Source organism: Triturus cristatus, chromosome 12 (genome assembly GCF_964204655.1).
Source record: "Triturus cristatus chromosome 12, aTriCri1.1, whole genome shotgun sequence".
In the NCBI taxonomy this organism is placed as follows: domain Eukaryota; kingdom Metazoa; phylum Chordata; class Amphibia; order Caudata; family Salamandridae; genus Triturus; species Triturus cristatus.
In genome coordinates, this window is record NC_140595.1 from 278,808,155 (window position 1) to 278,834,890 (window position 26,736).

The window sequence follows — 26,736 nt, forward strand, 5'->3', positions numbered from 1 at the left end:
CACTATGTCCCGGAGAGGTTTTGGTTGAATCTAGGGACCTTATATGGAACACATGATCAAGGACAATCATGTGACACCACGCTCAATATGCATCAGATCTCTACTACTGTTTATATGATGAAGCTACATACCCACAATCTCTCCACTAATACCACATGCCCAGCACCAAAAGGTGTATGCCCCTCCAGGGGAGGACCTGGCTTGGCAGTTCGGGCTGGACTGTTCCCATGAGGCACATGGTCAAGACTGATTTGCATATGGCCAGGTCTAAACTGGGGTGGCATGGTGAGCAAAAGAATGATGGATTTAAGCCAGATCTCTTGACTGGGGATGAATGTTTTGATTTGTTCTGCATTCCGTCCATCAATTGTGTGTCTTTTGCACCCAACAGATATCCAGCAGTTGGAGAGAGGAAGTGTTACAGCTTGTAAAGTTAAAAAGAGAAACAATGGAATATGTATTCAGATGAGGCCTTTTCAGCCCTACCTCTCAAATCTTGGGTTCACTAAAAGGATCCCTGCTCATACTGTGATACTTTCTGTATGAGCACAGCTTGGTGGACACTCAGTTTGTATGTTTTTGGAGAGAGCAATCAAAGAACAGCAGAAAGTTTGGCTTGTAAAGGGTCGATGACTCAGGCTATACACTGGACAAGACATTTTTCACAGTGCTCCGCTGTTGTGTAGTTCCTATAAATCTATATAGGATCTGGCATTTAGACAACATATACTGTGGGATTGGTGTACAGTCTGATTCCAGACACCCCCACCGGGTACGTTCGCCTGTATACCAGCTAGCTCACAGTGCCACTTTCAACTCCTCTTATCAAGGAGAGAATAGTTTATGGCAACTATCGAACATGACAACCCTATCCCATCAGGGATCGTAGAAACAGTCCAGTATTTTTCGCTCAGTCACTCGTGCTCACTTTGTCTCAGAGAAATACACAGAATAAGTGGTGGGGACGTTTTCGATAAGCATTTATTGAACCAGCTAGTGTAAAATAGGTGTGCTGAAACAACCATAAGACAGAAACAGATATAAATGATTATAAGCACCAACAGAGTAAATGGATGGTAGATTTCTACCATAGTGCTATAGCAATGAATATAGGCAGGTATGTAAGTACATGACAATAATAATGCGTACTCCTGCGATGTAACCCTAACTAGATGTACCTACGTGTACCTAGCAAGTATGTAGGTGTAGAGCCAAGAATTGATATTTATACTGAAAATATTTATAAAGTGCATTGTTTACCCAGAGGCATCATGGTGTTAACTGTGAACCTAAGGACAGAAAAGGGGTCAGTTGATAAAAAGGCATGTTTTAAGCCTCTTCCTAAAAGCAAGAAGCTCTGGTATAGATTTTAAAGAGATAGTGAGACCGTTCCATTTGATGGCAGTGTTTCTAACAAAGCATATGCCACCCCATCGCTCTCGTTTGTAGGAAGGAACTGCCAAGTTTTTTTAGAGGAGCTAGATCTTAAGGATCTCTTAGGGATGTACCAGGTAAGAATTATCTGGGCTGGTTCCATATAGTGATTTGTGCACAAGGCACAATGCCTTAAACGTAATCTGTTTTTTATGGGGATCCAGTGCAAACGTTTTAGTGCGAAAGATGCAGATTCAACCCTTGGTATTTTATAAAGCAATCTAGCTGCCACGTTCTGCACAGTTTGCAGTCTTTTAAGAAGACGTTTTAGGAGACCTTGAAGGAGTCTGTTACAATAGTCTAGGCGGGCCAGTACAAGAGCAGTGACAACTGTTTCTAATAGGTCAAAGGAAAGCAAAGGGGCAAACTTTTTGACAGTTTTTAAAATGTAAAAGGAAGAGGAGACCATGTGATTAATTTGATCTTTAAATGTGAGCCTGTCATCAATAAATACCCCCAGGTTCTTAACCTTGCTATTCGGTTTCAGCACATACCCATGCTCTTGTGGCCACCATAAAGGCAACCAGAATGATGTATCTTTCCCAAAGAGAATGACTTCTGTTTTTGTGGAATTTAACTAGAGGCAATTCCTACTCATCCACTCGCTGACCTTCCTCATACAGTTTTTAAATCTGTCAGCCGTGGATTGAATGTCACTTGTGACTGGCACAATGATCTGAGTATCATCTGCGTAGGTCACAAGCGAGAAGCCAAAAGATTTTATTAAGTTAGCGAGGGGGGAAACATAAACATTGACCAGGGTCGGGCTCAATGACGAGCCCTGAGGGACCCCACATGGCAGAGTGAAGGGCAGGGATGTGAAACCTTTAAAATTGACCGACTGAGATCTATCACTCAGAAAGGACTGGATGAGTGCAAAGGCCATGCCTCCCACCCTGGTAGCCTTCAACCGGTTCATCAAGCAACTATGATTGACGTGTCGAAGGCTGCCGACAAATCCAACAGGATCAAAGCTGCTCTACTCCTGCAAAGAGGGAGGATCTAATCTCTTCTGTGGCTACAATAAGTGCAAATTTGGTACTGAAGCCGCTTCTAAACCCAAATTGGGTTTTATCAAGGTGGTGGTTATTTTCTTTATAAGCGGACAATTGTAAGTTCATTGTCTTCTCGACCACCTTGGCTGGGAAAGGAAGTCTGAATATTGAACGATATTTTGAGGGGCCCTTGGGGTCCAGGTTTGCCTTCTACACATGGTATTTATGATATTAGACATTACCGTCGCAATTGGTTCTGAAGCCTGGTGCATGATACGTGGTGGACATGGATTGGACGGGGAGCCAGATTTACTGCTGCTTATCAGCTGAGCCACTTTGATAGTTGATAGGTGTTCAAAGCTATTAAAGGATTATTTACTGCCTTCCAGAGATGCTACTGGGCAATGGACAGTGTTGTCAAATTTTTCATAGATATTCCTGACTTTGCTTTCCCCCTAGGATGAGGCCAACCTCATTACCTGGTGTGAGAGAATGAAGGACCCTGTCTTGGTCTCGAGATGGACACCCCACGAGGGATGTCAGACCACTGCGTGCTGGAGTGTCTGCATGCAGGAACCTCAGTATCTCGCGTCAGTGTGTCAGCATGAAAGTTTTTCTCCTCTGCCCACCCCAGCACATATATGGTGTTTATATACCCAAAAGGTACCCTCAGGGGTTCTACCTTGCTGTGTCATGTCGGCCGAGGATGAGGAAAGGGATGACCCTTACACATAGTTAATATACAGAGGATGGTAATCTTGCTGTGATTCTGAGAATCCTCATGAATATTAAATTAGGCTAGTTTTCTGGGAAAGACACACGACATTTATGCAGCACCTAACTATGTAAGTTCAGTACCAAAAACTGTTATGTAGTACAATGGCAGGAAAAATGTAGGTGAGAGAAGACAAAGAGTAGAACATAGCCAACTGAATGATCTGTAGAACCCATTTGTCTGATGTAATGGATATCCAGCCAGGAAGGAAATGTTAAACCTTACCTCCCACCAGCCTGATATGGGGTGCTAAGGATATACTAAATACTTGGCTTCAGATGAAGCGGGGTAGGTGGAGCTGAAGTACTTTTGACGCTGCTGCCTCAATCTGTGTTTGCCAGTACCAGGTCCATGGACTGTCGGCAGTACCACCAGTTGGGAAGGCTGATATTGCCCATATGCTAGCCCCAGGACTAATTTATGATTTCCTAAATTAATTAGGGAATTGTTTTCCTTGCCTTAGCAGCCCCAAAAAGTGTTTACATTTTCCAAGCAACATGTCTGCCACTTACTCATAGCATTTCGACCCATATAAGAGCCAATCCATTAGGGAGGCTAGCACACTGCCCGAAAATCCAGTCAATTTCATCCACCTGTGCCTCTGGAGCACGACACTGGTGGAAACATTTTTGCCAAGGCAATCAGTAGTATCCACACTCACCTTGAACATGCACTTCGCTGTATCCTGTTCATCAAGTCCTGTGTGAGATAGAAAAACTCTGAGGTCCTCCGGGACTGCCAGCAAGATATTGCTGCCCATGTCCCACAGAGCATGCAGGTACCTGCCCAGTAAGCAAACTTCATTTATAGACCTAAGGGCCAGGGTTGCAGACAAAAACATTTTCTTGCCAAAAGTTTCAATAATTTTGGATTCTCTATCTGGAGGAGTTATTGGAAGGAATTAGAAATGATCTTACTAATTGAGGCCTGCACAAGAGACCTCTCGGGAATATAGTGCTTAGCTAGGAAGACCAGATAATGAGGCACAGGCCTGTGTCGCAGTACTACTGACCAGCTGACAGGCGGCAAAAACATGGCACTGACCATGTAACCATCTAGTCATCAGTGAGGCGATCATTACATGGTAGCAAGGGCTGCCATTAAGAATCATGCTCCATTTCAGTAGAGGTGTTTAGCCGATTGTCATTTTGTAAATCAGGCATCAGCACCTGGTTGGCCATCGGAACCAGTGGAGTCGGTATTAGCAGTGGTGCGATGGAAATCGTCATGGATGTGGTGTCCAGTGTGGAAGACTGTAACAGAGTCAGTAAGGGCCTGGTAATAGGGAAAAAGAGGACAGATGGCATCAGAAAAGGATCTGTTGATAGTAATCAGAATGTAGTTCAAGCAATTCCATAGAGCCTGAAGATACACCGGAGGGAGTTGGAATTACATTACATATATGCAGCGGTGCCTCCTTGGAGGCTGCTATATGCTGTAGGGTTGATAACTGCCCAGGCAACTCAGGGTGTTGGGATCAGCTGAGGAATCAGTTTTAAAGCCGGGATCTTCAAAGGAGTGCAATGCTAATTTGGACTCTTTTGAGGTAGAGTCGCAGGATCGGGTCGAGTCTCGCTTCGTATCTTTGTGTTTTTGTTTGTTCTTCAACAAGACTTCCAAGTGTGAAGTGGATCATTTGTGGGAACAGCCCTGTAGCCATTACCAAGGAAGCGAGACCTGTGCTTTAAAAGCAACCTTTTCTTGCGTTTGATTATGTAAAGTTCTGCTTTCTGTTGCCGATCACCTCCAAGTGCATGAGGGAACACATGCAGCATGAAATACAGCTATGACCGAATCCTTTGGCACCAAAGACACACTTTGTGTGGGTCTGTGACTGACATCTGCTTCATGCAGTCTCTGCATGGTCTGAAGCCTGTTTTTAGAGAGGACATGATTCCCTAGCGTAATGTCTAATAGTTTCCGAATGTTAGGAAGAAAGACAAATGCTGAGCGCAGAGCTCCAGATCTGTGTTGGAAGACAGGGAAAGAAAAGAACAGATGTCAGTGAGAAGATATGGCGCTAATATGCGAATCTGCTCTGTCACTTTTGGATGGAACGGCGCCAATGCGGAGCCGCACAATGCCACCTGCTGATACATAGGAGCACTACTACTGTAGTTCGCCAGATCCAGTCTTTCACATGCAAATATTCTAAAGGTGAGGTATCTATCAGAAATGATTGCCTATTGGACATGTTCCATTTCAACAAGGCAAAAAAAGACTCAACACAGTCAGAATAAATTCTAGTTCTTGCGATGCAAAGTACGTTATGATGCTCGAGTTAAAACGACGAAGACTGTTCCTGCACAGTACATGTGTAAAAAGTCAGTTCTTTGTAACTTCTGCCACATCAGACAATTCCTGTGGACCTATTCAAAGCAAGGCTAAACAGGCTCAAAGGAGAGCGAGTAGAGGCAACAGACAGAGAGGAGCCTTCTTCTTGTCTCAAAAAAGGAGATCCCCTAAAATGGGGGCTTGGGAATTGGCAGGAGACCTCCTTGCAAAACTGTAAAAGAATACACACAACGGACTACAGGTGAGGAGCAAAGAATTAAGAGTTTGGTCCTGTTTTCACAAACATTCAACTCCACTATATTAAAATCAAGATTTGGAGGGAGAGTGTAAAGTCTAATATATTACCTTTTATGAAAGGCAATATCTTTTAATCACTAACTTCTTACATCTCCCCAATGCTCCGCCCCTTTGACTGTCTTATAATCTCTGTAAGAGACTTAAATTCCCTGACTTGAATCTTTGTTGTGAATGTGGCACACATTCAGACCTCTGCCACAAGCACACTATTTATATGTTTTTTAATTTGTTTCCTTGTTATGCATCTCCCGAAATTGCCGCTCAGTCTGATTTAATGTCTTCCACTAAGCTAGCACTTGCAAGTGTAAGGGGTGTGGCAAATAAAAACTGTATCTGAGTAAGAAGACATGAAGGTGTGAACTGGATGCCATTCTTTCTGGCACTCTGCCAACTTAGAAGGACACTACTGGCACACCCAAACATGGAATGTCAGTGTGAGAAGTTGGCCTGGCATATGCTGGTCACTGGTTATAGTGGCCACCTTGCACCAGTCCAATTCGACTCTTATGATAGATAGGTTTAAGAAAACCTTTTAAAGAAAGCTATCCTAGTGGTAGCTGTGGAGAGCAGCCTTCAGGCTAAGTCTCAGAGGAATGTAAAGCAGCTTGTTTTACCTTATAATCTCTTGAATTACCAAATGAAAGGACACCACACAGGTATATATATCAAATATATATGTATTTATTTCTAGACACACTCTACTAATCTCTTTATGAGATTAGAAGCCAGGAACACATTCAAATATCAACGTTTCACAATAAGTTAAGCACAAATATGGCTGGGGCCCTAGGGGCGTACCAGACCATATACTAAAAAAGAGGATTAGGAAAGTCTACTTGCATAATGACAAGGCCTAGGGCCTGTAGAATCGATGGGGCTTCACAAATGCAGTGAAAGCAGGTAAGTAACAGACTCACGGGAGACGCATGCAGTGTGAGAACACAGCAGCGGGTTCCCTATTGATTACAATGGAGCAAGTCGCGGTTTGATTTTTTAAGTTTTAGGGTACTTTGAGGAAGTCTACAAGCAAGCCACTTACAAGGTAAGTAATTCGAGGGCCAACACACACTAGGGCACCGGAGTGCATGAGTTACCTCACCCAGGGAAGCCGGGTGCATAGGTGTCTTTTGGTGTCGGGTCGCCGTTTTCTATGGAGACCAAAGAAGATTTGCTGCTTGCGAAGACTGAAGAAGTGTCCGGTGGAATCCAAGGCTGGATTCGAGATGCAGATGACCTGAAAATTGAAGGGACAGTGTTCACAGTCACTTGCCAGTGACCCGGGGCCAGGAAGATGGATGCCCACGGATGTCGGGTGATTTCAGGTGATCAAGGGTGTTTTGACTCTTCGCTCACGAGGTCCAGGAAAGATCGACGATGACCAGCAGCTGGATTTGGAGTGTCCCACGACGTCTGCAGCTGACTGCGGTGTCGGCAACCGGATTGGAGCCAACAAGCCTTGGCAACAGCAAGTCTCGTGAAGAGTGAAGACGATGGTGCAGAACAGCAAGGTCTGAGGGACTCGCCCAGCGAGGGTGAGTGAGGGCAGGCCTGGAGCAACCAGGGAAGCCCTTTGAGTCAATCAGAAAGTCTTCGGGGGACCCACAAGCCAACGGGCAAGGGATCGCGAAGACGCCTCTTGAGGAAATGCTTCACAGGAGCCCACGGTCACTCGGGACGGGGTAGGCCTCTGATGTTCGCTGCAAAACCTGCTGGAGGCTTGGGCCACAAGTGATCCAAAGCACAAGTTCGTAGAACGTCGTGAAGGGGTTGCACTCGACAATAGTGCACGGTACCCGGGTATTGCTGTTCCTCGTCACTCGTGGGGTCCACTCGCCTCAGCTCTGCTGGGGACTCCCAATGGCCGTCGAGAAGTCAGGAAATCCACTTCCGGGGATGCAGGGACTTCGGACTCCAGCGGGAGCGGGAACGTTTGTGACCGTTGATTTAAGTTTTTGGTGCCTGCCCAGCAGGGGAGTCCCTCCTTGACTACAAGGGAGATTCTTCTGTCTTTCAAAGGTAGTGGAACGTCGAAGGGCCAGGATTCTTCTTAGTAGAGCGTCGTCCAGGGTTATCTACTTTGCAATGGCAAGGTTTCCTATCTTATACTGAAGATAGGGGAGGGACTAGCTCTAGGACCACTCCTCTGGCAGGGTCAGGGTAGGGGGTGGTTACACCCACTTCCCTTTGTCCATTTTCGCGCCAGAGCAGGGACAGGTAGCCCCTGAACTGGTTTGAGCTGGCATATGCACAGAGGAGCCTACTGCTCCCCCAGTGCGGGACTTCAAAGCACTCTAGGAGTGCACCCACCCAGCCCCAATACACTAAATCCTGTCTGGAAGGTGGTGACACCTCCCTGTGACAGGATGCCTATTGTTGGGCCTCCTCCACTGCGAGTTTCAGTCAGCAGCAGGAGGGCAGCCCAGTGTCTGTGCTGGTGGCATCCATTTTGTGATGCCAGGGCTCTTTCAGATTTCTACCGTGTTTCCACAGTGGGTACATGTCATCCCCACTAGAAGGGTGGGATCATACTCCCACACCAGTTACTGGAGTGGGAGTATGACTTCAAGATGTTTGACACCAAACACAACATGTTTTGATGCAGTCATTCCAAAGTTAGCATTTACCGGGAGGTTATAATGCACTTAAGAGTATATGGTTTAACCGCATCCACAAACAACCACAAGGAATAGACCCTGCCAGCTGCAGAGGGGCCCTGCTCAGGCAAAGGCACCCCCTCGCATTGTAAACCAAGCACCCTGCCCTCAGGATTAATAGGGCCTGCCATAGTGTGGCTGATAGGTTTATATGGATCACTGACATAATATCGACTACAAAAATATAGACTTACAAAAATATCGATGCCAAAATATAGAATACCAAAATATCGACTCCCTATCTCCAAACAGGAAAGTACAAAAATATAGAATCCAAAATATCGTTGTAAATAATATAGTTAGTCAAAATATCGAATTTTTTAAATGTTTTAAAAGTAATGTAAAATTAATGAAATAATACATATAATTAACTGACACATACTTAAAAATACTTAAATAACATTAAAATTAATAAATAATTAATGTAAGTAAAAAAAATAATTAATACATATATATTAACGTAATATTTATTAAAAATATTCAATATTTTCTGCGTAGGATAGCGGGCGGGTAAAATTTACTATTACCACTCCAGTAAGTGCAATAGTAGGGAAAGCGTTGGATAGCGGGAGGGTAAAAATTACTATTCCCACTCCAGAGAGTGCAACAGTAGGGAAAGCGTTGGATAGCGGGAGGGTAAAATGTACTATTCTCACTCCAGTGAGTGCAACAGTAGGGAAAGCGTTGGATAGCGTAGGGGTAAAAATTACTATTCCCACTCCAGAGAGTGCAACAGTAGGGAAAGCATTGGATAGCGTAGGGATAAAAATTACTATTCCCACTCCAGAGAGTGCAACAGTAGGGAAAGCGTTGGATAGCGGGAGTGTCAAATTTACTTTTCCCACTCCAGTGAGTGCAACAGTAGGGAAAGCGTTGGATAGCGGTAGGGTAAAAATTTACTATTCCCACTCCAGAGAATGCAACAGTAGGGAAAGCGTTGGATAGCGGGAGGGTAAAAATGACTATTCCCACTCCAGAGAATGCAACAGTACAGAAAGCGTTGGATAGCGGGAGGGAAAAAATTACTATTCCCACTCCAGAGAGTGCAATAATAGGGAAAGTATTGGATAGCGTAGGGGTAAAAATTACTATTCCCACTCCAGAGAGTGCAACAGTAGGGAAAGTGTTGGATAGCGGGAGAGTAAAATTTACTATTCCCACTCCAGTGAGTGCAACAGTAGGGAAAGCGTTGGATAGCGTAGGGGTAAAAATTACTATTCCCACTCCAGAGAGTGCAACAGTAGGGAAAGCGTTGGATAGCGTAGGGATAAAAATTACTATTCCCACTCCAGAGAGTGCAACAGTAGGGAAAGCGTTGGATAGCAGGAGTTCAAAATTTACTATTCCCACTCCAGTGATTACAACAGTAGAGAAAACGTCTAATGGCGTAGGGGTAAAAATTACTATTCCCACTCCAAAGAGTGCAACAGTAGGGAAAGCGTTGGATAGCGTAGGGATAAAAATTACTATTCCCACTCCAGAGAGTGCAACAGTAGGGAAAGCGTTGGATAGCGGGAGGGTAAAATTTACTATTCCCACTCCAGTGAGTGCAACAGTAGGGAAAGCGTTGGATAGCGTAGGGGTAAAAATTACTATTCCCACTCCAGAGAGTGCAACAGTAGGGAAAGCATTGGATAGCGTAGGGATAAAAATTACTATTCCCACTCCAGAGAGTGCAACAGTAGGGAAAGCGTTGGATAGCGGTAGGGTAAAAATTACTATTCCCACTCCAGAGAGTGCAACAGTAGGGAAAGCGTTGGATAGCGGTAGGGTAAAAATTACTATTCCCACTCCAGAGAGTGCAATAATAGGGAAAGCATTGGATAGCGTAGGGGTAAAAATTACTATTCCCACTCAAGTAAGTGCAAAAGTAGGGAAAATAATAAATTAATATTTTGTTAAAAATTAATTAATTATTAATACCAAAACAAGTATTACAATTAATTACCAATCACACAAGATTTAATAATTGATTATTTATAAATACCAATATATTTTTGTTTAATTAATTACCTATTAATAATTAATTAACAACCAATTGTTTTTCAATAACAAACATTAATAAATGCTAATAATACCAATTAATCATTAATTAATAATATATTGATTAACGATATACACAAATTATTTAAATAATTAATTTTTTACAATTATATTACTTCCCACCATATTCCCCTATAAACACACTACCCGCTACAAATATTAAATGAATACAATTAACATAATTATCAATTAAACAATTAATACAAATTAATTACCAATTAATACAAATTATTTACCAATTAATAATTAATCAACAACCAATTAATTTTCAATACCAATTAATAATTAACTAATAACAATTAAATTACTTCCCACCCTATTCCCCTATAAACCCACAACCCGCTACAGAAGTAAAACGCTAAATTAAATTAAAGATATATTAATTAACAATATACACACATCAATTAAATAATTAATTATTTACAATTATATTACTTCCCACCATATTCCCCTATCAACACACTATCCGCTACAAATATTAAATGAATACAATTAACATAATTATCAATTAAACAATTAATACAAATTAATTACCAATTAATACAAATTATTTACCAATTAATAATTAATCAACAACCAATTAATTTTCAATACCAATTAATAATTAACTAATAACAATAAAATTACTTCCCACCCTATTCCCCTATAAATCCACAACCCGCTACAGAAGTAAAACGCAAAATTAAATTAAAAATAATTAATAATTCCTATAAATTATTATTTAATGTACTATAATTAAATTACTTCCCACCCTACTCCCCTATAAACCCACAACCCGCTATGGAATTAAATTACACAAAAATAAAATAACATAAAATTCATTACTTTAAAAATATACTAACATACATTACAATATTAATACATACTTTTAACACATATACTAACACTTAAAACACTATAAAAAATTCGATATTTTTAACAACTATATTATGACTGTCGATATTACTTACTTCTATATTATTGCAATCGATATTTCTTACCTGTTTTTCGATATTCTTCACCACTATATTTTGGCAATTCGATATTCTGTCCATTCTATATTTAAAACTCGATATTCTGTCCACTCGATATATTTTTTTCGATATTATGTCTATTTACCGTTTATATGTGTGTGTATGGTGAGATATAGGAACCTATACCTCAGTGAGGAGTGCTAACACTACCGCAGTCCTGTGGTGTCAGATTTAGTCTGCTTCCCAGGGGGTGGCATAATACATGCTTCAGCCCCTGGTAGGCCTGTGAAGTACCTATGCCCTTGGTACCCAGGGTACCATATACTAGGGGCTCATAAGGTACCACAGTATCCAATCACTAGTGCATCTAGTATGCACTCAAAGTTGTTTAGAGAGAACAGAGAGACTGGGGCCCTGATTAGCAGGGACCAAGCCAGACTATAGCCAGAAACCAGTGTATACATAAGAAAAAAAGTGGGGGCAACATAAGTGCAGGGTCTACTCTCCTACAGTCAGGAAGAAAGAAAGATCTCCATCACTACTGATGTATTAAGCCTGTTGTACATGAATATGGAAAGGAGAGCTTTAGTAACTACAACGACTTGGATGGCAGCAGAGAGATGACCTGGGTCCTGAAGGCATTTGGGCCTACGTCCTTTTATTTTTGGTACTTAATTGTGGCCTGCTCTTTAGATCCAACTGTGAACTGAAAGGAAACATTGTCTGTTTTCTGTCACAGGCCTGCCTCCTACACCAACAGTGTAGTTAAAGTCATTCCAATCATGGCTACCCCGACACGAAAGAACTCGCAGGTGAGAGCCAGAGGCTTGACATTGGTGCTCGAGCATTAAGTGGACATGGGGGAGAAACACCTGCAATGCAAAGAAAGAAGCCTCTACTGCACTGTGGAGAGAACACTCGGAGGGGCAGTCATGCAAAGACAATGTTACAATAATTTCACCCACAATGTATTCACCTAGAATCAATGATTCTGTATATCTTGTCCTGCCATGTGTGGCAGGGCTTTCCTGGTTACATACAAGTAGGCCTGATTGTATGACACCTTGGGCATACTAATGAACATGTTACTTACCTTCGGTAAAACTCTTTCTGGTAGAGACTCTTCCTAACCACAGATTCTTCACCCTTTGAATATTACCTAGGCGTCAGACTCGATCTGGAAACCTTTGAGCAGTACCTACCTCTGCACACCAGTAGATGTTGCAGTGCGGCTTTGCACTGATGCAATTGCAGAAATGATGTGGGGTTCATAGAGACACCACTCTGGCACGGTGATGTCAGTTGCTTTTGATGATGGCTTTGCTCCCAAACGCAGAGTCACAACAGCCAATTGGATTTGACTAGTGTGCAGATTCCTAAACTTGGCAACTTATGAACACAGAGTACTGCTCATAGTGTGGAGAGGATGGGAGGGTCAGTGAGTAATCTGCGGTTAGATGGAGTGTCTACCACAAAGAGCATTGCTGAAGGTAAGTAACTTTTTTTTCTGATAGCGATTTCTAACGACAGATTTCTCACCTTTTGAACAGATACTAGAGCAGTACCTGTTAGGAGGTGGGATTGTAAATTAGTTCAAACCAAAATGTCCTGTAGGACCAATTGGCTGTAATACCCCTCTAGACGAACCTGGCTGCCCAGGCAGAAGTGCTTCGTAAAGTATGGCGTGATACTCAGTAGCTGTCTGACAGATGTCCAGAACATGAACTCTGCGGGCCAACATAGTTATAACAGCTTTGGCTCTGGTGGAATGAGCTTGTAGCCCTGCAGGGCTTTTGGCCAACTAGTAGAAGGTGATATACGGCAGATTGGCGTGGAGAGGCTGAAGCTCACTCACCACATCAATGTTATGCTGATGAGGAAAACTGTCTTGAGGGTAAGAAGCCACAAAGGATAGCTGTGAAGCAGCTCAAAAGATGTTTACATCAAAAATATGAGGACTCGGGTAAGGTCCCACTGTAGAATGACAAAGGGAAAGGGTGGAAACAAGTGATGTAGGCCATCACAATCAGCAACCAGAGAAGGGTCGAAAAAGCAGAAAGTATCCTTTAACTGTGCCCACAGCCAAGTCTTGCTGGCCAAAAGACAGACAAAACAACAGAAGGCCAGACACCTTACTGGCGCGGGTCAATCTGGCATGTGCAACAGGGACGGCTGGCTGAAAGATAACATCTACCACCTCCGAAGGAAGGTCAAAGGTGTTTAGCTATTGTTGCTCAATCTCCATACATGAAAGTGGAGATTGCGAAGTCCTGGGTGCAGAACCCTTCTCTGTTGCTGCAACAGCAAGTCCTCCTGGACGACAGCTTGATGGGTGGACATATGCTCAAGCCTTGGAGCTTTGGATACCATTCTCTCCATGACCAATCTTGGGTCAAGTGATTTTCTTAAGGACTTAAGACATAGAGGTATCAACGGGAAGGCACACAGGATTCCAGAGTTCCAAGTGGAACATGTTTCCCAGTGAGAGACGCCTTGGAAAATCCAACATGCAGAATTGCTGACATTGTGTGCTCCTTGCGGTGGCGAACAGATGAAGCCAACATTTTCCCCTTTCACAGAAGAAACCTTGTGCCACCTCCAGATGTAACTGCCAATCGTGGCCCACTAGGTGTCCCCAGCAGAGCTTGTCTGCCCTGGCATTCAAAGTCCCTGCCAGGTGGCTCACCAGCAGGAAAATTCCTTGGCGGTTGAGCCATTTCTAGAGACGTAGAGCACAGGGCCCAGGAACCCACTCTGCCCAGCTTGTTGAAATACCACATGACGGTGGTGTTGTCCAAAAGCACCTTTACTAGCCTCCCTTGGATGGAAGGAAGGAAAGCTTTGAACGCCAAGTGGATGGCCCACAGCTCCAGGAGGCTAATATTGAGCCGGACCTCCCATGGAGGCCAGAGTCCTCTGATCTCCACCTTTCTTAGGTGGTTGTCCCAACCAAAAAGTGGCACATCGGTCATCACTGTCAGCTTTTGGTGGGGTAGGGAACTGACCCATTTGCAATCCAGTAAGACCACTGCACATCTTTTGCTGTCTCCTTCAAAATTTGGATGTAAACGGAAAGTTCTGCTTGATGTTGGGCCTACTGAGACTTTAGATCCCACTGCAGTGCTTGTTTATGCCATCTGGCATGTTTGACCAGCAGGATGCAGGAGGCCATCAGTCTTAGCATCCTCAAAGTCGACCTTACTGAAATCCAAAACAAAGGCTAAAAGATCGAGATGATAGCATGAATGTCCTGGATTCTCCTTTCCGGCGGAAAGGCATAAAACCGAATTGTGCCCAGATTTGGCTCTGATGAAGGGAGCGAATATGTGTTCTTTTTTCGCATGCGTTTACAAAGCATGCCATAACACGCGGTCGTTACAACGACCGCGTTGTTATTTTGCATACCGTTACAATGCAAGTCGTAACAACGACTTGCGTTAGGGGGCGCTGGATGTTGGAATAGTATAAATTACTATTCCAACTCCAGTCTGTGTGGACACTAGGGAAGTTGTTGGATTTTAAATCCAACACCTTCTGCCCCCCAACACAAGTCGTTGTTCGGACTTGGGTTGTAACTGTATGCGAAATAACAACGCGGTCGTTGTAACAACAGCGTTGTTATGGCATGCGTTGTTACGCATGCGTGGTAAACGCTGTTTACCGAAGGGAGAATCTGGCAAGGAGTCAGGTGTGGCTTTGGCAGATTGATAGTGATCCTCAAAGATGGCAGGAGGTTCACTGTAGTCTAGAGGCAGTTAACAACTACATCAGTTACTTTTCAAGATCTTTCCATGCCAGAAGCGCAGAGCCACGAAGGTTGCTGATGCACCAGTGGGCAGACACTAAGGATCTCATAAGGGTTACCCTATATGGAGAAAAATGTTTACAGAGCGGTGAGGATGAGAAGGTAGGTAAGGAGTGTGCGGCTAGTTAGAGTCTCTACCAAATAAGGGTGAGGTTTAAAACAGTCAACTGTCACCATTCAATCTCCATGCATTAGCGGAGCGTGCACAGGTTCTGGTGCAGAACCCTGTCCTAATACTGCGACATGAGATCTTCCCAAAGGAACAGACTGACGGGAGGCCCGATGCTTATGCTCAGGAGTTCTGGATACCATACTCTCTATGCCCATTCCACTGCCAAAAGAATAGCTATGGCCGCGTAGTACCTGATCTTCTTGAGAACTCTGGGCAGGAGTGGTATCAGTGGAAAGGCATACAGGAGACCTGAGCTCCACTCGAGATGAAGTGCTTTTCGAGCAAGAGTCGCCTTACAAAATCTAGCGCCCAGAAGTGCTGACATTGTGCGATCTCGGCGGTGACAAATTGATCCAACCAAGGTTCTCTCAAATCTCTGAAGAGACATTGCACCACATTCGGATGGAGCCACCATTCGTGATCCACAAGGCATCGAGGCCTGTGTTCGAACACTCCGGTGTTCAGAGAACCGGCCATATGTTAAAACACCAGGGAAATGCCCTGACATTTCAGCCATGTCCAGAGATGTAGGGCCTCTCGAAACAGGGTCCAAGAACCCCACACTCCTTACTTGTTGCAGTAGCAAATGGCAGCGGTGTTGTCCTTGAACACCTGAACTAGCCTCGCCCTGATGGAAGGATAAAGGCTTTCTATGCCAGCCATATCGCTCCCAACTCAGGCAAGTTGATGTGGAGCTGAAGTTCCGCTGGAGACCAGAGTCCTCTGATCTCCACCTCTCCCAGACAGCCACCCCATCCCAGGAGTGACGCATATGTCACTACAGTAAGCTCTGGGTGGGGAAGGAAGAGGGGTTTGCCGCTGACCCAATAGTAGTCCATCAGTCACCACTGAAGGTCTTTTGTAGTTTCCTCCAATATCTGGACCAGGTCAGAGAGATTCCCTTGATGCTGCGCCCACTAGGCCTTCAGGTCCCACTGCAGAGCCTGCTAATGCCACCGGGCATGTGTTACCAAGCAAGATGCAAGAAGCCTCTCATCTCTTTGAGACCGTTTATTTATCTAAATTGTTTCTGAGTTAGTCCCACTGTTATACAGGATAGAGGCAGAAGCATCAGAATCGTAGCCCGAATAGCCTAAACTTGCCGTTCCGAAGGATAGGCCCAACACTGCACTGTATCCAGAAAAGCTCTAATGAAAGGGAGCACCTGAGAGGGAGTCAGTTGTGACTTTGGCTTGTTTATAGTGCACCCCAACAAATGCAGGAGGTCCAGGGTAGTCTGAGGGTAGGAAACGACTGCCTGGAGCGAGTCAGCCTTTAATAGTCATTTGTCGAGGTAGGGGAAGACCGGAACCTCTGACCTCCGCAGGTGTGCTGCAGCCACAGGAAGCACAGTGAACTGATAATGCTCATGGCCCACTGTAAACTGCAGGTAACGCCTATGGGCCAGCAGGATGGGGATATGAAAATAGGCATCCTGCAAGTCAAGTGTTATCATCCAGTCTCTAGGGTCAAGGGTCGACAGAACCTAAACTAATGCAATCATCCTGAATTTTCCTTTTACAGGAAGAAATTGAAAGACCACATGTCTAAAATAGGGTGGAGGCCTCCTTCCTTCCATGACCTACTTCTGTTGCCAGCACCCTCTCCATGGCACCTTTGGTCAACACAGTTTATAATTCCTGATGGAGAAGGGAGGGGTGGTCCTCCCTCTGAGTCTGAAGTTGGTGGCATGGGTGGTGGGGTTTCTAAAAATGGGATGCAGTAACCCCGCTGAACAATAGGTAGGTAAAGCTTTATTCGATACAAAATATCATAAAAGCACAACATACAATGATAAAAGGATCAAGTTAGACAATAAAAACAACAACAATTAATCGTGAATACGTCTAAAAAGGTTATAAAAAAGGTTAAGAACAGCATATGAAAGACAAAGACAAAGTGCTCAGTGACTTGAAGTTCGTTAAAGTGCAAATAGGAACAGATCACAGAGGTGGATCAATGCGGTTAAGGGGAATTTTTTTTCTTACGCAACAGCCAAGCACAGCCCAAATACTTGGCAATGCCGCAGACAATAGTAAGGGACGAGGTATCAGTCTGCAGAATGCGTAGCACAGTACGATAGTCACGGCATCCGAGCATTCTACAAATCGGACGCAACCATTTGGCTCTTGGCCTTCGATAATGGTAGCAAGCAAATAAAAATTGAGGAATGGACTCATTAGGTGCTGTACAGCTCGGACAACCAGCGGATGAAGGTAAGGATCCCTTCCAGCCAACAGTCACACAATTAAGGGGGAGGGACCCAAATCTAAAACGTACGTACAGGGATCTGTCCAGTGGAGACTGGATGAAGTCAAGATATGCCTCCAATTTGCAAAAGGGCTTATGTTCGAAAAAAGCCTCACTCAGCTTCCCCGATTTGGGATTGTTCAGATCTCTTGTATTTACCCAACTCCAATAGGCTTCCTTAAGATCCTGTTTCGAAGGGGGTACCTGGGATACCCAGGAATCTTCATAGCCAATGGATTTCAGTGTTTGTTTTATGTGAGTAATCCATTTTAACCTCCGCCCAGTGTCTGCTGATATGAGATCATTTAAACCTGCTGCATATTTAACAAGTTCAGGGGTCCGCCGCAGTCTTGCCCAGAATAATAAAGGTCGTAGACGTGCAATGTCCTGAATAGAGTGTCTACCGAGGTCATACAGCAAGGGTTTTAGGGGGGATGATGTTGGGACAGAGATGAGATTCCTCATAAATTTGTTCTCCGAGACAACCAGATCGTGGATATTTTCATAGCCCCAAATTTCAGCCCCATACATAGAACTAGACAGTGCCTGGGCCTCATATACCACAAGAGCCGGTGCCACAGGTCGACTAGTAGAGAGATATTGTTCTCTTATAATGGCACCGGATACCCTCTTGTGGCACAGAAGCATCTTAGTCAGATGCGAACTCCACTTCATCCCTTTTGCAATACGTATCCCTAGATAGTCAAAAGAATCTACAATATCTAAAAGAGTGCCATCCAGGGTAAAAGTATAGCTAAAACGTCTCGGAGGGTTTATGACCATTAGTTTCATTAGTCGAATCTATCTAGGTTTCTTTGTAGGCCAGCCGGGGATTTGGAAATCAGGAGAGTGTCGTCGGCGAACAGGAGAGTGGGGATCTTTTCGCCAGCCAGGACTGGAGCATCAGCTGGGACTTCTCTAAGGAAATCCACCACCCCGTTAATGTATAGGGAAAACAGGGTGGGAGCCAGCACACAGCCCTGGCGTACCCCCCTATTCACCGCGACACTCCCTGTAAGCTGGCCCTGGGCCCCCCATCTAATATTAGCATGATTGTTTTCATGTAAAAGCTTTAAAAAGGCAAGAACCTCATGGGGAACACCTAGTTGAAATAAGACCTGCCACAAACGTTGGCGAGGAATTAGGTCGAAAGCCGACTTTAAATCTATAAAAGCTAAATATAGGGTTCCCTTGCCTAGAACTACCGTTTTCCAATATATCATAAAAAATCTAAAAACTTGATCCATAGTGCCTACCTTTTGTCTAAAACCTGCTTGGAAGTGTGATAAAACATCCCCGTTCTCAATCCAGCATCTCAGTCTCATCAGGAGAACCCTGCCAACCACTTTCTGTATTACGTCAATTAGACTAATGGGTCTATAGTTGGCAGGGTCCTCCTTATTGCCCTTTTTAAAAATTGGTACCACCACCGCGGCTTTCCAGGACTCAGGTACTATAGAACCCTTAGCTATGGCGTTCATGACAACAGAGATAAAAGAGGCCCAGGGGATTGGATCGTGTAAAAGAAGATCACCTGGTATGCCATCGGGCCCAGCCGCCTTACCGGGGGCAATACTTTTAATAGCCAAAATAGTTTCGTGGGTCCCAAAATTGGTCTCCGCTGGAAACTCAACGATAGGGGGCAAATCATCCGCCACCGGTGTAGCAGGGACAGTCTCACCCTCATATATAGCAGAGAAATGGTCGAACCATTGCAGCTCCGCTATATGATTTGGGATGCTTATTGTTTTGGCCCTTTTGGCTCTATTCAAAATGTCCCAGAAGGCTGTAGAATTCCGGTTTAGGGCCGCCTCCTTAAGTTCCTGCCAGTGATTTTCTTCCCAGTCCCGTTTGGCGACTTTCAAGGATCTCGAATAATCTTGTCTTGCCTTGCTAATTAGATTTCTATCCTGTTTCCTTAGGGCTTGGGACAGGGTAACTCTGGCCCTTTTGCAGCCTTTAGAGTACCAAGGGTTTCCGCTTCTCGAGGAGTCCACCTTGGAACGGGTTTTCTCCCCCAGAATAAAGAAATCCCCTATTTTATTAATGGTATCAAGATAAACAGAAGCTATAAGGTGAGGATCATCCATTTTGGTGCTGGCATCGCAAAGTTCAATGTGTTTTCTAGCTAGGAGCTCTTTGATCGAAGCGAGCTTCTCCTCATGTTGGGAGATCCCATGCCATTTAAGGCGTCGACAACACCCTGCCAGTGATACCTCCTTGGTTGCCATTAAGGGGGGTTCGTTGGCCACATTGGGTATTGTCAACCAGAGATCTTTAGTTTGTAAGCATAATGGATTGTGATCGCTATCTATTGTATTTTTGACAACCATATCTATGATGAGCCCCCAGGAATAAATATCGACAAGGATATAATCGATGCGTGATGGCGAAGTTAACCTGTTAAAAGTAAAGGCACCGCCCTTGTCGGATATGGATCTGCCATTCACTGCACGTAGATTGAATTCTTGAGTAAGTGCATTCAATTGAATGGCCCTTTGTGACCATTTCTTAATCGGGCGAGCTCCAAGGGCGGAATTCCCCAAGTGAGATCTGAATCACTGGACCCCAATAGATCTTCTGAGGCTAGGGGTTCAAAAGTGCAGTTGAAATCTCCACAGATGATAACAGTAGAGTTCCGATCAATAAGGGTCAGTTCATGCTCCAAAGCAGACACTGTCTGAGAGATCTGTCCACCCGTAGAACCTCTAGCATAGATGTTAAAGAGATCTAGGGTGGGGCCGCTATGTGAACCTTTTATTGTCAAGTGGAGAAGATCGGGGGAAACCTTATTATGGCACTGAACCTGCCAATTGTGCTTGATATTTACCCACACATGTAATCCCCCGAAGGGCGACCTTTCCCTGAGCTCAGGGCCGGTAGAAAAAATGTAGAATACCCTGATTTATATAGCGGGATTGTACTCCATGTTTCTTGGAATGCACATACATCAAATGCGCCAATAAAATCGTGCCATTCCGGAATCGAAAGCTTTTTAGAAAGCCCCGCAACATTCCATGACACAAGATTAAGAAGGGGCATAGACTTGGCGAGTGTAATGGTGGGCTGGGTGTTAGGGGGCATCTCATAGGTCAAAGAGGGCAATAAGAAGGGGGGTAAACTTTCAGGGGCTGTGATAATGTGATTGAGAGCAATAGTAGCCGGCTCCATAGAACAAGCCTTGGGAGAAGGATTTTGGGCCAGTCAATCAACCCTATTCAAGTTGGAATCATTACTGAGAATCCTCTTTCTACCCTCTGGTGGCGAATTGCTTGGAATCCAGAGCGGAGTACGCCTTATCTGGATACCGGAATGGTCTGGGGCTGAGGTGCGATACTCGAGGAGCACCAAATTCTCTGCCAGGGTGCTATTAGAAAATGTAAGCTCAATACAGTCAAATTGGCTAGTGTAATGAGACAGTCTTCTGGCCTTGATAATGTCTTCCCGAATAATAGACCTACAGCCCCTGACATGCCTGACCCAGTGTATAGCTTTGTTTGTGAGGGAATCCACATTTTCGTAAGATTGATTATTAGTGAGTCTTGGTACCCCAGCCATATAAACTATGGTTGGGTTAGACAACAAACCATCGGCAATAGGATTTAGTGCGGTGTTGTCTCCGGAACATGGCACAGACCTCTGAGTACTGGGTCTTAAAGATCCAGTTCCTACAGCTAAATGTGGAGTAGGGGTGATAACTTTATCAGTTCTCTGATTGTTGATAGTATCCCTATTTGATGGTATACTCCGGCTAGTGGAGGGCAGAGGTAGTTTTCTGGTGGGATTAATCGTGTCATAAACTAGATCATTAGCCCTGTGTGTAATTGGCAAAGGGCCGGTCTTTACGGAAATTAGAGGTACAAGTGGTGTTGGCGCCCCAGGGCTGCTATGCGTTGTAGACTGCATAGGGATTGATAGAACCCTCTTGCTCAGTTCCGTAACTATGTTCTTTAGGGATACTATCTCGGATAATAGCTGATCAATTTTTTGTTCCAACGAAACCCCATGCGAGCTAGGAGTCTGAGCTACTTTAGAGGGCGAGGGACCAACCACTTGGGATACAGATGTATCCTCCTCTAAATCTTCCAGAATAGCAAACCTATTAGAACAAGTGAGGTCGTGCTGGATAATGGAAGAGGGGGATTCGGTAACAGATATAGGGTCCTGTGTAGCCTGTTTATCTTTCTGACAGGGCTCATAATCATGAAATATAGGTGTAAGGGAAGTAGGTGCTGTAAGAGGGGCTTCCCTGGTTTTGGTAAACATACTTGGGATCTTGCGAGTGCAGATACTAGGTGACAAGTCTTTTGTCGGGTCCCCAGTAATAGAAGAAGCAGAAGCAGAACTAGAATCCTCTAATATGACTTGGCAATTGTCAACAATAGCTTCAATTCTATCTAGAATGCAGTTGCCTGCTGCATGGTTGACTTTTTTTGCTTTCTTTCCCTTTTTTATGACGCTGCCCCCACCTCCTTCCATGGATTTCCTTTTGGCCATGTTGCAATCGCAAGGGGAATGAAGAATGTCAACAATACCACAAACCTAGGGAGGATATATGGTCGAAGGGCAATATACTACAACAATACTTGGTTCAGGCTCTCACAGTGGGCGGTGCTGCATAATATATAATAGTCACAGTGTTTCTCTGGGGGTAGAAGGGTCACAACAGTACATTACCTTGGTGAGCCAGCTGGCACGTACGAGGGGTGGCCCAGCCCTGCCTCCTCCTGCCCCGGACGGCCACAGACGGCCCGCCCTCTGCCCGGGCTCAGCCCGGCGCCGCCCGCGCGCGTCCGCGGGGCGGAGGGAGCAGCCCTCTTTTACAGCTCCTCCGGCGCGGGATTCTGGCAGTGGGCGGAGACTCAGGGCAAGCTGGGACTGGTGGTCCGCACCGCTCCGCGGCCGCGAGATGTAGAACATGGCGGCGGGTGCGACCAGGACTGCAGGCTCTGTTACGGTGCTACCAGGTAGGTAGGTACATTGAGGATCGAAAGCAGCGTTTCCTGCCCAGGGACAACAGCGGCTCCTTGATACTTCCCCCGCTCCCCAGTGGGAGCAGCCCTCTTTTACAGCTCCTCCGGCGTGGGATTCTGGCAGTGGGCGGAGACTCAGGGCAAGCTGGGACTTGTGGTCCGCACCGCTCCGCGGCCGCGAGATGTAGAACACGGCGACGGGTGCGACCAGGACTGCAGGCTCTGTTACGGTGCTACCAGGTAGGTAGGTACGTTGAGGATCGAAAGCAGCGTTTCCTGCCCAGGGACAACAGCGGCTCCTTGATACTTCCCCCGCTCCCCAGTGGGAGCAGCCCTCTTTTACAGCTCCTCCGGCGCGGGATTCTGGCAGTGGGCGGAGACTCAGGGCAAGCTGGGACTTGTGGTCCGCACCGCTCCGCGGCCGCGAGATGTAGAACACGGCGGCGGGTGCGACCAGGACTGCAGGCTCTGTTACGGTGCTACCAGGTAGGTAGGTACGTTGAGGATCGAAAGCAGCGTTTCCTGCCCAGGGACAACAGCGGCTCCTTGGTACTTCCCGCTGAACAATATGAATTTCCCACTTGTCCGATGCTATGAACTGCCAGTGGACCAGGTGATGGAGAATCCTGCCATCAACTGGGTGCTCCTTATGGTACGAGGGCAAACTAAAGGGGTTTGGAGGCTGTGGCTGCCGAGGCATGGCAGACTTTGTCAACCTCTGTCTGGCTGTCCCTCAAGGCTGGTGGCAACCGCAACTACAGCCAAAAAAGGACTTTGGAGTCTATTGGCTCTGGTGGCTGGGCGGTAATGGACGCAGTTGGCAGCCCCTAACATAGCCACGGAAGAGGCGAAAGGCTGAATGGGGTTAGCGTGGGGCCACGGAGAAGCCCAAGTACCTGGCAGTGGCTTGGTTGCCCTTAAAGTGCTCCAGCGCTTAATCTGCCGTGTCTAAAAAGAGATGGTGCCATTGAAGGGCATGCCTATAAGATATGCCTGGACATCCACCGAAAAGTGAGTCAATCTCAACCAGGATCCTCTTGCCAAAGTGTCCAGCCTATTGGATTCCCTATCTGGTGGTGTGATAGGGAATCAGCCAGAGTTGACTTTGGAGGTGGAGGCCTGGATTACCAGGCTCTCTAGGGTGGGGTGGGAAGTGAGGAAAGCTGGGTCCCCCGATAGCAGCCAGCAATTGTCTTGTGCACAGGCACCTGTGCATTGCTTGGCTCAGGCCTGAGCATGACATCAGTGAGGGCTTCATTAAAAGAGAGAAGAGGTTCTGAGGAGGAAACTCTCGGTTGAAGCCCCTCTGTAAAGACATTCGAAATGGATTCCACCAAGGTCCAAGATCTCAGCTGCCACCACCACAGCGAAGAAGGCCCCTTTAGCCACACTAGCAGGAGAGACCAGGCTAATGTCTGGTGAGGTGTCCAGTACACTGGCATCAGCCAGTTTTTTTTAGTTTTTTTTTTTAGGTTTTATATAGCGCGAACTTGACCCGAATCGGGTATCAGAGCACTTTACATAGCACCAGTTGCGTTACATTAGGACACATTCATTTTTGTTAGGCACGGGGAGATTAAGTGATTTGCCCAGAATTACAGGATGTTCAGCGTCATTGCTGAGACTCGAACCCAGCTCTCCAGATTCAAAGTCGACCGCCCTAGCCGTTAGACCAACTCCTCCCCCCTTCCTCATACCAGTGGTCATTGGCCTCTTCAAGGGGGTTGCAGCTGTAAGGATCCTCAGATCCTCCCTGATCATACTCTTCTCCATGCCTGTTGGAAAAAAAGGAGGCACTGGTTCCGACTCAGAAGGTAGACTCTGGCTGGCGCCGATGTCAGGCTTGCCGATCCAGCTCCATATCAGAGTGGGGTATTATGATGGGGACGGCGGCGCTGTAGGGCATCTATGGCAAGAACGACGCCGCTGGAATAGACTCCAGGGAAGGTTGTGGTATAGCCATTGGAGTCGTTCTGGATTCAGCACCGGATCCAGGGGTGCGGACTGGCACAGAGGGCAGATCCGCCAGTGGAAATCCATTGTGGGCACTCGCCGAACCTATGGGGCCCGGAAGCACTCCAGACGGATCAGTATGTCTAAACAAATATTGCACTGGGCATAAGCTGTCAGCGAAGATAGAGTTTCTGCAGTCTGTGAAGAGGGATTGGGGGGGTTCCAGATTTGGGGTCACGCATTTATCTGTTCTTTAGCAAACATTGTTAATTGAGAATGAAAAGAGAGTCATGAAAGAGGATTAGAAATTTCTGTGTGATCCAATTAATCTGACGATTGTATTTTGTATCAATCTTTTATGTTTTTATCAAGAGTTGTTGTCTAAGGGTGTGTAATATAGTGTTCACAGGTATAAACGTTTTGTTGGCTAATGTATAAGTGAGTATTAAAACCAAATAACTTTAAATTAATCATTCATAATTTAAAAACAAGTAATCTGCATGGAAATGAATTAAAACAAATCTCACTTATTAGCACTTTCGCCATTACTGTTGTCAGTAGTAAACTCTGTAGCTAGCTGGAATTTCTTGGAGCAACTTGGGGCTAGCAAGAATATTCATTCCTTTTAACAAAAACATAGTTATGAAGAGTCCTTGAAAAACTAAATCTTGCTTTTCATGGATCTTACCTGATTCATTAATGATGTCGGGATTGCCAAGAGTCAATGTGGCAGTGCAGTCATCCCCTCGATATTCACCATCAAACTGCCACGTCAGAAACTTCGACTGTTGAGTCTAATTGAAGAAATGGGTATGTTAAAATGCATTAAAAGCATCTTTATTGCGCACTGCTACCATAAATAGACATCAACATCTGGATAAAGATATAACTCTACATGAATCTCTAAATGACAAATGCTTGCTCCTGAGATAAGTTTGTAATATGCACGTCACACGTTCTCACTTGAATCCGCCCTTCGTTCTGAGGTTGATAACATGAGCATCTTTGAGATGGCAATGTAACAATGAGAGGTTATGAGTGATGCTAAAAAAAAAAAAAACACGACCCAAGGGCAGATTTACTTTTCGAAGTATGGACTGGACTCTCTCAGCGAGACAGAGTAAAATACAGTACTCATACTCTGAATACAGAGATGTCTGTCAGCCCAGCAAACAACTCTAGTCATTGACAGGAGCCGCCATCTTGTCATTCTCAGGAACCGCTGTCACATCGTTTTCTGTCAATGAGTTAAATTTTGGCGGACGGTACCGTCAAAATGACGGTTTCTTCTGTCAAACATCTAACCTTCAAGCAGGATTTTATTTTTTAATAAATAAAAACTGATGACCCCCACACCATGGTGGTTTTCTCCTTTGGTGTGCGGGGTCATTAAAACCTTTTTACTGTCCCTTACCGCCACACTTTTCACAACATTAAGACAGAGTTAAAACTGGCCATTTATTCTCGCACTCCTAATCAGAAGGGAGGTCGAATGGCCAAACCTCCCACGACCCTTACTCTGTCGGGCCATCGGAGGAGCATGTCAGTGGTGGAGACAGAGACGTCTCTGATTCGGATATTCTTATGGTCCGCCCTTCTGTATATCAGGAGGACTGACCTTCAGTTTGTCGGAGAGGGTGCTCTGCTGCTGGTGCAACAGCGCTCCCTCTCTGCCAAAATGGAAATCAGCCCCATATCAAAACATAATTTTTTATATTATCATTTTATTTATGAATTGCCAAAGGGCCAACTAATCCAAAGGTTTCTTGATGCGAATGATATCTGAATTTCGAGAAAACAAACCTAGTGATTAGCAGGGAAGTAGCCATGTTTTGGCCAGCTTTCTGAATCTGAAATTGTCGGTTTGACCAAAAACAGTACATTCTACAGTGGGACATTCTGTAACCCACCCCTCTACCCTCTTCTGGGTTTTACAAAAGAGGCCCACACACAGCAGATTGTAATTAGCTCATCAAAGATTCTGAGTAGGTTTAAACTTCTGAATATATTTGTTAAGAGTGCAAACCGAATATCTTGGCGCGCCTTCTATACAATACACATGGCCTTGAATGAATATGTTCGTCCAACCGTTGGAGTTACGTGTATTCAGCAGTTTGTGGGAAGACATGCTGCTGAA

The 26,736-nt window shown here is 45.1% G+C and overlaps 1 protein-coding gene and 1 long non-coding RNA gene across 5 annotated transcripts in view; one reads left to right on the plus strand and one right to left on the minus strand.

Moving 5' to 3' along the window:
* Nucleotides 1-26,736, plus strand: part of LOC146775854 (uncharacterized) — a 1,053,880-nt gene that overhangs the window by 543,818 nt on the left and 483,326 nt on the right. The window lies entirely within an intron of this gene.
* Nucleotides 1-26,736, minus strand: part of TOMM40L (translocase of outer mitochondrial membrane 40 like) — a 465,074-nt gene that overhangs the window by 101,376 nt on the left and 336,962 nt on the right. For all 3 annotated transcript variants that reach the window (XM_085637335.1, XM_085637333.1, XM_085637334.1), the window contains one exon: nt 25,288-25,393. In XM_085637335.1, coding sequence (XP_085493461.1) covers nt 25,288-25,393 — 106 coding nt within the window. The remainder of the gene's footprint in view (nt 1-25,287; nt 25,394-26,736) is intronic.